Genomic DNA, 13,656 nt, shown 5'->3' on the forward strand with positions numbered 1-13,656 from the left:
GATCACCTACTAGTACAAAATCATAGTGTTCAGAGTAGTTTTATTTAAAATGAATCTTATGCTGATACATGCAAATAGTGCAGTGTTGAATTGGCACTCACAATTATTCTTCAATATGGAGACTAAGATCATAGCAATCACTTGTTTTTCCAAAACCCAGGACTTTTTTGCCCTGTAGAGGCCATTTAACAATGTCTGGAAACATTTTTGGTTGTCAGGAACCCAAAGGGGTGCTACAGGGCACACAATAGGTAGAGGCAAAGGGGTGCAAAAAATGTCAACAAACAATAGAAACGGACCTGCCCCTGTGTGTCAGATGCTAATGATAAGGCCTGTGCTTAAGGTTGCAGATGTGGACTAACTGAGAAATGTTTTATTTTACACACTATTCCTAAATCTTTAGCTGCCAGAGTGCCAGATTTCTGGCTGCTGCTGAGAATATGTTTTCCAGAGGTCCTGGATCTCTATTTCCTTACTGCTGCCTGTTTTCTACATGCATTCCTCTTATACGGACTCTGGACTCTGTAGGTGTGGGCTTCTACCTTGTTTTCTATTCCTACTCCTTAGTGTCAATCATAAAGCAAGAACCTTTAACATTGGGCTAGGACCCCTCCACCCTCCGCTTTGATCTCTGCAAGCCATTTCTGTCATTCTCTCACTTCCCTAGCTGTAGCCTTGTAAACTCAAGCTCCTCACCTAGTTGGCTGCTTGATGATCAAATGTGATGATGATGAGCGAACTGCTTCCATAAGCTTTGGTTAGCTGCTCAAGCCCTTGTCCTTCCAGCTCCTCCTTGGATCAGCAGGCTGGTCTAGAGTCTTCTAAATCCTGCCAGGAATCTTGGATGCTGAGTTTTATAGTTTCATGAATGCTGAAAAACAATATTGTAAATGGAAAGGATGTATAAGGTTTAAGAACCATTTCAACGGGCTGGAGAGATGGCTCAGGTTAAGAGCACTGGCTGCTCTTCCAGAGGTCCTGATTTCTATCCCAGCAACTACATGGTGGCTCACAACCATCTATAATGATATCTGGTGCCCTCTTCTGGCCTGCAAGCAAACACTCAGGCAGAACACTGTATACATAATAAATAAAATCTTAGAAAGAAAGGAAGGAAGGAAGGAAGAAAAAGAAAAGAATGGTCTTAACATTTTTGTTATTTTTTTTTGGTAGAAATGGAATTCTAAAAACAGGAATTACTTGGACTTAAACTGGAAATAATAGTAATATTCTACTTTTCCTCTTTGCCTTATATCAGTTATGAAAGAGGTGATGCCAGAGAGTTAGCTATAAGGAGAAGGTCTGCCAGACAAGTGGTTTCATCATCTCACAAGTAGAGGTGTCTGGACAAGTTGTTATGTAAGTACAGTTCTGTAATCTCAAAATGAATAACTTCTCTAAGTTTGCTCCTAGTGGCATCATTGGGGATGGATGGCAAGTTAGAGCTATGGGCTGATAGCAGGCTCTCTTTACCTAGGCGAATCCTTGACTTTGCCTTTCTCCTTGCAGTGCATAGCCTGTGTGTCTTGACTCTTGGTTTGCACGAACTCTTCCTCCAGGCCAGCCTGCCTCAGGGTGTCCCGATACCGTTCCTCTGCTTCTTTCCTGGCAAGTGCCTGTGGAGTGGAGGAGCTGGCTGACTAGCAGTCCCCCGATTTATGATTCTGAGTCACCCAGGTCTTTATAACGCTGCCCCTCTCACTACCCCACCTTTAGCGCTAGACAAAAGTTGGCACAAAAATTACTTAAGAGCCTTGTTTGCTTTATAGCCATACTTGGTAAGAGGAGCTCCATGGGGATCTTTTTCAAATGTAGGTGTTCATTGACCTACAATTTATTTACCTACAATTCTGTATTCTGTATTCTAACACTTCTGGGAGGTGTTAGCTATTAATTAATTTGAGAGCCACACCTTTGAAAAGCACCCAAGCTATGATCAGGAAGACTAACATACTAAAAGTATTGAGCAGAAGGAAGATGGTCTGCATGTAGCTAGAAGTAGCCTATTTTGTTTTATATATTCAAGCACAAAACTTTGTAGAATTTCTAGAATGCTGAAAGATCTGTTGGGAGAAGCAGAATTAGCTTCTTTGACAAAAGCGGATTTAAAGAGGTCAGCATAAGTAGATTCTAGACTGCCCAGCATGGCGGTGGCATGGGGGGAGGTGGAGAGAGGGTTATCTGCAGCAGCAGGAGACCCACCACTACCTAGGAATATCACAGGCTATATGATGGAGTTCTCACCCACAATGAACCACAGAGCCAGATACAGCGCTTTAACTGCCTGGGACCAGTCTCTCTGAGGGTTAGAGCTTCCTTAGGGAGATCTCAACTGAATTTATCTTCTCTTAAAGTCCAGAGAATGTTTTCAAATGATTTTTTCAGCCTAAAAGCCACTTAATCTGGAAAGGGTCTTGTGGGGTGCTTAAAGGTACCCTGACCCTCAAGGACCTATGTTTGGAGTAAAGTACTATTAATAAAGCAAATTTCCTTTGTCATTAACCAAGTGCCTGATATAAGCAATGTAAAAGCTGGGTGTGGTGGTGCATGTCTGTAATCCCAGTATGGGGTGGGGGTGGATTAAGGCAGGAGGATGGTGGGTTCAAGTCCAGCCTGGGCTCAATGAGTTATAGGTCAGTTTGAGCTACATAAAAAGAAACCCTGCCTTAAATACCTTGATACTTTAAAAAATGAAAGTTGATATTTGTATTTGGCTCATGGTTTCAGAAGTTTGAGTCCATGAACCCTTGAGCTGTCACTTTGAACTTCTGGCAAGGCTGAACACTATGAAGGTGGAATCCTATGGCAGAAGCTGTGCATGACATGGTGGCCAGAAATCAAAGAGAGGGTCTATGTACCCGTGCCTTTTATCACCTGGGCCCACAGCCTATGAGGACACTCAGGCTGCCCATGGTCAAGGTGGGTCTTCTTCATTCCTCAGTTAGTTCTTACTGGAGACACCCACACAGATACCCAGAGGTGTGCTGTGCTATTTTAACTTTCTGGGTCATTTAGTACAATCAAATGGAAATGATTAACCATCGTGGAGTTCAATGAAGTATATCTTAGTCTTAAGGAACTGTTTAATACTCACATAGTAAAATCTTTTCAGAGTTTCTAAGAAGCCTTGACCCAGGGTAGAAAAGAGCTGAGACTCTGGGTTTACCTTGGTAACTTGCTCGAAGAGAAAGGGCCTAGTTTGAATTCTTCTCTTCATTTCCTCCAATTCTTTCTTATATTCCTTTGTTCTTTTACGGTCATTGTTCCTGGAATTAACAAAGTTTCTTAGAAGCAACCAATCTTTTTCGACCAGAAAACCCTTCATTCATGTTAAGTAGTCATTCCTCATGTACACTGTGAATTCACACTGCCTGCCAAAATCCTTCACTAACTCTGATGACTCAGTTTACTGTGACTCCATTTTACTATTTCAAAGCCAGGGATGTGCTGGAACCTAAAACAGGCACCCTCTGAACACGGGGGACACTGACCGGTTCTCTCTGAGCTTTGCTTTGAACACCTCTTCCAGGCTTTTATGGGGATCCATGGCTTTTGCCCGCAAGGTCACAGATTTGGACATGGCTTGACAGTTCTTTTTGTGTACTTCCAACCACTGAATGCTCTTGTCTGATTTGTCCTTTTTTTCAAGTGCCATTCTAAAAGAGAGAGCAAAAATAACAGATAACCTGGTGCATTTATAAGCAATCTTAGTATTTTCTTTTTTTAAAGATTTTTTTGTTTGTTTATGTGTATTTTTTGGGGGTAGGGGTGTGGCAGGTGCCCTCAGCTTTACGAATATGGCATGAGGCTCCCATGGCAGGGAACAAACAAATATGCCATCAGGCAGGACTTTTGTGGAAAGTTTATTGAGGGGAGGGGGAAGACAGAAAGGAAGAGAGACAGTGACCTGCCTCCTCAGAAAATGGCAGAGAGAGGGGGAGTAGGCGGGGCCTGCCTCTTAAAGGAACCTTTGCACTCTCATACAGAGCCAGGGTACTGCCTGTCATGTGCAGAGGTGGCACACTCTGCCAGGTCCCCAAGGGATGGGGCCAGGTTTGCCTGGATTACAAGACCCAGGGTCCAGAGCGGGCATCAAATGTGGAGCTGGAGTGACAGGCAGTTGTAAGCTGCCCAGTGTGTGTGCTGGGAACCATATTCAAGTCTTCTGTAGGATATGCTCTTAACCACTGAGCCATCTTCAGTCCCCAGCTGGTGTTTCTAGGAATAAAATATTTTCTATAAATTTGCCACAAGTACATTTCCAGAAAGAATGATTCTGGGGATGGGCATGGTGGCACACACCTGTAACCCCAGCACTTGAGAGCAGGATCAATGTTCAGGATGTCCCAGCTATATAGTAAGTTTGATGTCAGCCTGACCTATATGGGACCCCAACTCAACAAACAGCTATTCTGGGGTCCTGTGATTTCCCACCAAGAGATACCCATTTTTTGAACAGAACACACAATTTAAAATAGCTTTATAAAGCCAAAATTCAATAAATAGACCAGGCTTTTCCCTTATCTGGAATACTATAGCTACCATATACCAAGCTGCCTACCAAGGACCAAAGACCATTACATTTCATGTGATTCTTACAAGGCCCTGATGAGATAGGCAGGAGAGGCCCCCTTGTGACACAGGGGACTGAGAGGCAGAAAGCCTCTTGTTCACAGCTACTCAGTATGCAGAGGGGAAGCCAAAATCGGGACTAGGACGGTGGTTCCCTTAATCACCTAGCTACAAACAGTGGTCAGGCAGCAATTTAGGGTCCCAATTCTTTGAGAGGTTAAATCTCCAACTGCATAAAGGTCTACAAACAGGTTTTGTCCAATGAGGCAATGTGAATTCAACTTGAAGCAGTTGGTTCATGCAGTTATTCTGGAGTTCTGTGGTGGGTTCCACCAGAAGACAAAATAATCAAAGACTCTGCATGTAGCAATGCATTCAGCTGATCAGGAAGAAAGACACAAAAGCCTAATCTGCTAAAATGCCAAGCCTGCAGTTGGACAGTACATGTGATCTCCCCCTGGGCCTTGGGACACTGGTGTGCTTGGCCTGAGGGTAGTAACCTTGAAGTCTGAGGGAGGAGGGACTAACTCTGTATCCTAAGTATATTCCTGCAAGGTCTGAAGGAGAAGCAGGGTACTGCTATGCCCTGAGAGCCTCCTGGAGGCTCTGACACATTAGTCCTTTCCTGGGCTCAGCTTCAACATTAGATCACAGCTCCCTGGCTCACTTCAGAGTCTTGGCAGAGGACTTCCTGCTGGCTGAATGAGACCAGCTGAACTGTTAGAAAATCCACAGACTTGGAGTATAACTCAGTCGTACAAGGTAGAGTTGATCTTTAGTATTGAACGAAAGGGAGACAGAAAAGGAGGAGAAGGAAAAGAGCAGAAAAGGAAAACAGGAACTGCTTCCCAGCAGACCTGATGTTCCCTGAGATGAACCTCTGAGCAATGGCTGCCGTCTTGACTGTGGTGATGCTCAAGTCTAAATTTGTATTCCCCATGGCTACCTTTCCCTTTCACACACAGGCTTTTGTTTTGTAAGAAAAGGACACTGACCGGGGGCGGTGGTGGTGCATGCCTTTAATCCCAGTATTTGCGATTAAAGCAGGAGGATCTCTGTGAGTTCAAGACCAGCCTGGTCTACAGAGTTACTTCCAGGACAGGCTCTAAAGCCACAGAGAAACTGTCTCAAAAAACCAAAAAAAAAAAAAAAAAGAAAGAAAGAAAAAAGAAAAGGTCACTGAGCACACTGCAAGGGACAGCAGGCTGGACAATAACACTACAAACAGTCTCATAGGAAGGCTTTACAGAGTCTCTTTATGGAAACGCCCTTCTCCGTAGCCTCTGTCTGACTCGTTCCTCTTTATTCTTTGGAGGGGACAATTCTCACAGTATGCATGTGGAAGTTGGGGGTAACTTGCAAGAGTCAGTTCTCACATTCTATCACGTGGGTCTGGGATTGAACTGAGGTTGGCAGGCTTGCTAGCAAGTGCATCTATCCACTCTGCCTTCTGGTGGCCCCAACTTATGTTTTGAGATAGCAGCTGCTCACTGAATCTAGAACCCCCTTTTTGGCTAGACTGGCCATCCAACAAGCTGGAGGCTTTGCCTCTCTCTCACTACTGACCTGAAAGTGTAAGAGTTGTGGGCATATTGACATACTTCCACGTGGGTGCTGGGGATCTGAACTCGGGTCCTCATGTTTGCTCAGCAAATGCTTAACCAACTGAGCCATCTCCCCAGTCCCTTCCTCCTTAGTCTTACTCTTCATGTTTTACCTTAGTCATGAGACCCGTAAGCTGTGAGACCACTACCCTAAGCTTCCCTGTGTCGTCATAGTCCTCTATGCTTGCACTGCTCATAAACAGGGCAATCACCCTGAAAAGTCCCACGTTTCAGACTTCATGTTACTCTCTAAGGACTCCAGGGCATCTCTGGTGTAACTTTGTGTCTTGCACTAAGACCCTAGAAGGATTTGCTGAGTGACAGTACATATACCTGCCCCATCAGAGAATTCCTTCAGCCCCTTGAGGTGTTACTGATAATGGCAGAAGAGGCCAGTTTTAGTATTTGGGACCAAAACCTGTCATGCATCTGCTGTGGCCTCCTTACTCACCTGACTGCAGATTCCCTCTTCCTCGTAGCATCTGTGATGTGCACTGGGAGGGTGTTGGCAGAAAAGGAAGCAAGACCACTCAGAGAATGCCTCCTTGGCAGCGGGGTAGCTGCCGGCTGAGGGGACTTCTGCAAGAAAGGAGGGCTGGCATTGATGACAACATGTGATTAGTTGTTTTTTGTTTGTTGTTTGTTTTGTTTTGTTTTTCAAGACAGGGTTTCTCTGTGGCTCTGGAGCCTGTCCTAGAGCTAGCTCTTGTAGACCAGGCTGGTCTCGAACTCACAGAGATCTGTCTCCTGAGTGCTGGGATTAAAGGTGTGCGCCACCACCGCCTAGCCAACAACATGTGATTAGTTTCTATCCTAATTAGGATTCAGTTTCAGTGAAGGAGTAGAGATGATAATCTTTATTTCCCCCACCCTCTGAGGATAAGGAGGACAAGATCTTAATTAGTTACAAGGTCCATACTTGCATATCAATCCTAATGTTTTTAATCAAGTAAGAAGGCTTCTTGGAATTGTGTGAGTAGCTTTGTCAATTTAATACACTCTAGAACTATTTGGAAAGAGAATCTCATTATGGAACTGTCTAGATCAGGTGGGCCTGGGGGGCATGTCTATAGGGGTATGAGGGATTATCTTGATTATGTTAATTAAGGTGGGAAGACCACCCACTATATGAGTGGCGAAATCGAACACAAGTATGCATTCAATCTCTCTTTGATCTTGACTATAAATATGACAAGCTGCTTCAAGTCCTGTTACTGTGACTTCCCAGCTATACCAGACTGCAGCCTGGGAATATGAGCTAGAATGAGCCATTTCTCCCTAAGCTTCTTTGGTCAAAGTATTTTATCATATTGACAGGAAACAAAGCCAACACAGACTGGGCTCTCAGACTTGTTTGGAATTAACATTTGCAAAAATCCCTCTAGGGAGGTGTGAAAGGGAATGTTCTTGTTTTCAGATTATAGAAGGTCGATCTGTGTGCAACTGAGCAGGTGTTCAAATAAATAAATAAATAAAAACAGTGCCTTCCTTTGAGACCTGGGCCTACTCTATTGTACTTCAGGCCTCAGACCCTGACCCTCCCTGCTACCTGCCTGGGTTCTTATCTTCCCTCCTTCTGCAGTAGTGGCATCACAGGACCGTGGAGTGTGACACAAGTTGGCAGTCCGTAGAAGGAAGGGCTTGTTTCGAGTTGTTTCCCGGGTCTCCCGTCTCTTGGCAGCTCTTTTCTGGAAAGCCTTGTAAAGGCCCTCATAGTCAGGGACCACAGAGTTCACTCGAGGCCGGAATCCAAACTCAGTCTGTAGAAAGTTCAGCTTTTCCTCCTGGGTGCGGGTAGCTGTGCGGGGAGCCCGGCTACCAGAGCTGCTGATGGGGGATGAAGCCATCTGGAGCATGTCCGTGGCTCGCATCTGGATTCGAATTTTCCTGAGGAGCTCCGCTTCTGTGAAGGAGGCAGTGAAGGACAGAGTCTCACTATGTAGACCAGATTGGTTTCCAATCTATCTAATACCCTCCTGCCTTGACCTCCTGAGTGAGTTGCACATGCGACCACAGGCCCAAACTTACCCTCATCTAAACACTAAGAGTAGTTAGTGTGCTAAATCCAGTGACAAATAATGGGGAAAAAATTAGTGACTAGCTCCTCTCCAGGATGAGGGAGGGAGAGGTGGCTGTCTCAGAGGCAGCAAGCTGGAAGCGCCACTGGCTGTTGGAGGTCCTTTATGACATGATCTTAGCTCCCATACCTATGCTAGTCCAGAGGAATTCACGTGTGCTTACAGAGGCAGGTCACCCGGCTGAGTATTGGGGGGGGGGGAGGGCGGAAGTGGAAGCGGAGGGGTGGAGGAGGTGTTGTTATAGGACCTTTCTATAGATCAGTGGTTCTCAACCTGTGGGTCGAGACCCCATCAAATAGCCTTTATATCAGATATTTACATTATGATTCATGGTAGTAGCAAATTTCAGTTTATGAAGTAGCAATGAAATCATTTTATGGTTGGGGGTCACCACAACATGAGGAACTGTATTAAAGGGTTGCAGCTTAGGGAGGTTGAGAACCCCTGCGGACAGTACCAACTCTCGGCTGGCCTACACCGTGCATGGGAAATCTCCACACCAGTGTAGTCACTGAACCTTCATCCTAAATCCCTGTAGCACCTCCGGGAACCCCCAGCCAGGGGTAGCCAGAGGTGTCAAGAGTATCCTTACCCTGGAGTTTGTCCCCAAGGGCTGGTTCCAGAATGGCCTTGGGGATCCTTCTAGTGGCCTTCTTTGGGGGGACCTTGGCCTGAGGCGCTGCAGCCGAGTCTGTCTGTGGAGCAGCTTCCTTTTGGTGTTCTTTCTTTTCAAGGAAGCTGAAGGGCTTCAAGGAGGATAGAAGCAGTTCCTTCCTCTTCTGGATCCCTGCACGCCTCCGTGCCTCGCTGCGCTCGACGATCTCCTGGTAGAGCGGAAGGTAGACATGCGCAGGCACAGGCTGGGCCCGGAACTGCCGATAGCACTCTGCCTCCTCCTGGCCCTGCTTCTGGGCCTGTAGCCGTTCTAGCTCAAAAGAGGCAGGTGAGGCCAGCCACTGGGCCTTCTTCCGGGCCTCACGCAGTGTCATGCGGAAGGGCTGAGGGACAGTGATGGAGGATGCCCAGGAGCAGACACTTCTGTGCTGAGAGGGAGGCCCAGAGTCTGAGGTTGGCAGGGTCTGAGCCTTGGGCATGTCAGAGGGGAGGCTGGTCATGGAGCTGCAGCGCCTCATGGAACCACACCTGGAGGAGAAAGCAGAGCTGTGCAGGGACCCAGCTGTCAGGATGCGCGGATCCTCTCAGAGACCCTCCCCGCCCCAAAGCTCCAAAGGCCTCTAAGTTCTTAACCTCACCAGCAAAGATTCCCTTCTTGCCACAGGCAATCCCAGCAGCCCAATGCGAGCTATCTTCTAAGAATTCATGCAGGATTTGCCACTTTGTACTCTGATAGCTGCATAAGATAAGCAGAGTAGTGGGGGGGGGGGGTAGCACAGGACCCAGTGAGAGGATCCAATTCAAACTTTGAGGTGTTTAGATCTCCAGGTACAGTGGCGAGAATAATGGCCGTTTATAGGGTTATTGGGAAGAGAGTACTATTAAATAAGATAAGGATGGTGGCGCATGCCTGTAACCCAAGCCCTTGAGAGGTTCAGGGGTTTCAGGGAGGCCTGGAGTACATGAGACTGTGTCTCAAAAAGAGAGGAAACAAGCAGACAAGGAAACAAACAAAACTCCCCACAAACCCAAAGATAAAGTATATATGCACTGGAAGACTTGGCCCCAGACAATGACCTTCGTCGTTTTTGGAGGAAAGGGTCTAGGAAAGGCGTCCCTTTGGATGGTCTAGTGCTTCATTAAGTAAGTGCTGCTCAGAGTTACTTAGGATCTCTGAGTAAGACTCAAAACATGTGGGCTGGAGAGATGGTTCCACAGTTAAAAGCATTTGCTGCTCTTCCGTAGGACCAGGGTTTGATTCTCAGCACTCACATGGCAACATAGAACTGTCTGTACCTTCAGCTCCAGGGAATCCAATGTTTTGTTCTCCATGCTCTCAAGATATGTACGTGGTACACATACACTCAGGCAAAACACCCACAGATCCCCCCCCCCCCAAATAGTATTTTAAGAAAGAATCACAAAGTGTGGTTGGATCCAAGAGGTACTTCTGGGCTGGGCCTTAGGTAAGTGACAATTTGTAGAGGGTCTTACAAAGGGGAAGGCAAGGCCCTGAGATACTTGGTGTGCCTGGCCTGGAGTGCCGGAGTGTGGCAGCCACTGAGTGCAAGGTCTTACCTAAGAGATGGAGGGTTCTGGACCTGTGGTTTCCCCCTGCTCTTGTCTTGGAAGAAGCTCTCCAAGTCTCCCTCATCTTCTGAGCCACTCTGGTCACTGTCTGGGTCGGACTGAAAGGGAGACTCCAACAGGCCCCACCTGCAGCTCTGCTTTCTAACCTGTAGGGCCCTATAAAAGCTCCCAGTGGAGTCAGAAGTAGAATCGGTTTCCTCCTCTGGGCTGAGGAACTCATGGAGTTTGCCAGCTCTGGACAAAACCAGTCCTTCTCCAGACTGCTCATCTTCTGTCTCAGTGTCTGAGGAGGATTTGGGGGGAAATATCTAAAACAATATAAATCAATAGTGAGTTAAACTCTAATTTCAAAGGTACTCAAAAATGACTTTAACCTTACTTTGAATAAGCCCCAGTATATTAGGAACTAAGAAGGAGCTAAGAAAGTGTGTTCTTCACTCAAAAGACATTTTACAGTACCATGTATTATATGCCTGACTATGGGCATCAAAGGTGGCAGACAAGCTAATGCCAGCTCCCTGCTCCATTCAGCACAGAGTACCTAATCCGAACCACGTTCTGTTCTCGGTGCTCCAGGAACCCTGCCCCTCACCTTGGCTGCACTCTGTTCCCAGGGTTACTTGGGATTTATGTAATTGTTTCCCATCTTCCTTTTATTCTGCATGGACATTCTCACTTTCCTCATATCCTAACCAATTATTACAATGGATGATGAACAGGAGGGACGTGCGCAGGTGAGAGAGCTTTTAAATGCTTCAAGGGCTAGGACTGAAGCTCAGCGGTGGAGCCATGTGGAGCATGCTCAAGGGTTGGCCTCGATCCCCAGCACTGTGAAGCACCAGGGTCAAAACTACATCCATCCATGTGTACATAAGAAAACATGGGTTGGGTGCTGAGTATGCCATGAATCTTGTGTTCTAGTGAGAGCAGGCAGAAACCAGGATAGCATAACTATGTCCTGGGAAAGCTTTTCTGCCCATATATGTCAGAGGTCACCAGGAATGCACCAATAATCAGGATTAAATTCATCAATTAGCTGCACAACTAATGGAAAACTATAGCAAATGTGCGGGCATAGATTTTTTTTCTTAAGGATTTGTATTCTGACTGTTTTGAGAGGAGGGTTAGGGGCCAACTTTGGAAGGGGCTGTGATGAATGGAGAACAGTCTAGTGGTAAGGTAGATAACTGTATAATTTTTTTTTCACTGAAAAACTGAGAACAATGCAGGACAAAGGGAAGCAATTGATAAGTAAGTATCATCACTTAGGAGAAAATAGCAATTTGCAACTATGTTATGGACTGACCCCTCAAAAATACTTTTTTTTTTTTTTTTTTTGTAATCTTGCTTTTTGGCCTTGGCTGTATTTGTGTCTGTTAGTTTCAATGACACAGATGTTCTTTTACTTCTGATTTGTCTAATGTAGACAAATCCATTCTACATTAAAGTGTATTAAGTAACAGTTCACTAATATGTAGAGGGAAGTTTCTGTCCCACCTGGTCCTGCATTTAATCCCAGATAAACACACAGAGGCTTCTATTAATTATAAACTGTTTGGCCAATGGCTCAGGCTTCTTATTAGTTAGCTCCCTCTTAATTGCTAACCCATTTCTATTAGTCTGTGTATCTCCACATGGCTTTGGCTTATGATGCCCAGACCTCTGGCTTCCTTGGCAGCTATGTGGCATCTCTCTGACTCACTTCCTACCTTTCTCTATCCTTGTTTAGATTTCCTGCCTGGCTAAATCCTGCCTGTCTATTGGCCAAAACAGCTTTATTCATCAACCAATAAGAGAAATATATATTCACAACTTAGAGAAGGACATCCCCCTCATCACTAATACATTCACCCAGTGAGCATCTAGCTTACCAACAGAGGGCACTTATAGAATAGCTATTGTTCAATGAATTAATTTAAAAATGTAAAAAAAAAAAAGGAATAACTATTGTTACTCTCCTGTGTGTGACTCACAGGAAGCTGCAAGTCACTGCTACTGCCCAACACAGAGTATCCTATTGCTATTAAGAGAAAGAATGAAATCTGGGGCTGGAGATTTCACCTCCAGCCATAAAGTTATTTTTGTTGCTACTTCCGAAGTGTAGTTTTGCTACTGTTATGAATCATAATGTAAATATCTGATATGCCACCTTTATGAAAGGGTCATCCCACCCCCAAGGGGGTCAGGACTCACAAGTTGAGAATCACTGCCCTAAAAAAAAAAAAAGAAACTGTAGCGTTTAGTAGATTTTTTTTTTTTTAATTTCTTTTAACCCTCTCACATCGGTTCTCACTCTGTCAGCCCCAATCAACCACCAGTCTACATTCTCTCTTTATACATTTAGGGGCAAATTGTTTAATCTATCTGTTTTCTAGAAAATTAGGTTGACAGGAGACACATATAATTGGATGAACTTTAGTATATTGGCAAAGCTGCGTATTTATCACTACAGTAAGTTTTGGTATATTTTCCTACTCTGAAACAACAAGCTGTGCGTGGTGGCGCATGCCTTTAATCCCAGCACTCAGGAGGCAAACGCAGGTGGGTCTCTGTGAGTTCAAGGCCAGCCTTGTCTACAGAGTGAGTTACAGGACAGCCAAAGATACACAGAGAAACTCTGTCTCGAAAAAACAAAACAACAAAAACCTTGGAAGCATTTAGAAATCTCTCCCTGTTTTCTTCCGACCTCCTCAGTCCCATGCAATGACTTGCCCCTTAGATTTGCCTTTTCAGGATAATTATATGTAGATGAAAATCACTTTAATATTTTCAAGGTTAATTCGTGGTTTGTTATTGCTACGCTCCCCGATGTCAGACCTGGTACAAGAAGCAAGTGATTCAAGTCCCCAAGACAGATTCTCTCAATGTCTAAGCACAGGCAATTTTTTAATTCCACGCCCTTCGGTGACACGCCCGACTCTGTCTCCACGGCAACGTCAAACAGTTTCCTCTCTCGGGGATTCCTTTCTAAGGCATCTGCTTCCTCCTTTCTCCTCTCACCTCACGGCTCCACTCGGTGCATTCGGGGGCTCCGGCAGACCTCCCCACAGTCATCTTTCTAACCCGAGGCAGAAGCGGCGATGACAGCAACGGTGACAGCAGCGCGGCCGCCGGAGACTGCTAGCCACGCCCCATTATAGCGTTAGCTTCGGATTGGCTTCCAGGGTCCAGTCTGTCCCGCCCAAGGAGTCAAGAGG

General features: G+C 45.6%; 1 protein-coding gene across 1 annotated transcript; it reads right to left on the reverse strand.

Annotated features, from left to right (window-relative positions):
• Positions 1-1,469: 1,469 nt before the first annotated feature.
• Positions 1,470-13,560, reverse strand: Fam161b (FAM161 centrosomal protein B). Its single transcript, XM_051196324.1, has 8 exons — positions 13,460-13,560; positions 10,448-10,767; positions 8,847-9,397; positions 7,730-8,079; positions 6,628-6,755; positions 3,492-3,656; positions 3,167-3,266; positions 1,470-1,616 (listed from the first exon to the last, which is right to left on the reverse strand). Exons 1-8 carry the CDS (start codon positions 13,511-13,513, stop codon positions 1,470-1,472), a joined length of 1,815 nt encoding a protein of 604 aa, XP_051052281.1. The 5' UTR covers positions 13,514-13,560.
• Between the last annotated feature and the right edge of the window lie 96 nt (positions 13,561-13,656).

The sequence above is a fragment of the Phodopus roborovskii genome, unplaced genomic scaffold (assembly GCF_943737965.1).
Source record: "Phodopus roborovskii unplaced genomic scaffold, PHOROB, whole genome shotgun sequence".
Lineage (NCBI taxonomy): Eukaryota > Metazoa > Chordata > Mammalia > Rodentia > Cricetidae > Phodopus > Phodopus roborovskii.

Bases quoted from the DNA above. Each gene is read 5' to 3' on its own strand.
- Fam161b (XM_051196324.1), bottom strand. From the start codon at position 13,513: ATGACTGTGGGGAGGTCTGCCGGAGCCCCCGAATGCACCGAGTGGAGC. The intron at 8,080-8,846 runs GTAAGGATACTC...CCTCCTTCACAG, and splicing joins CCTTGGGGACAAACTCCAGG to AAGCGGAGCTCCTCAGGAAA. The intron at 1,617-3,166 runs GTAAACCCAGAG...TCCACTCCACAG, and splicing joins TCTTCGAGCAAGTTACCAAG to GCACTTGCCAGGAAAGAAGC.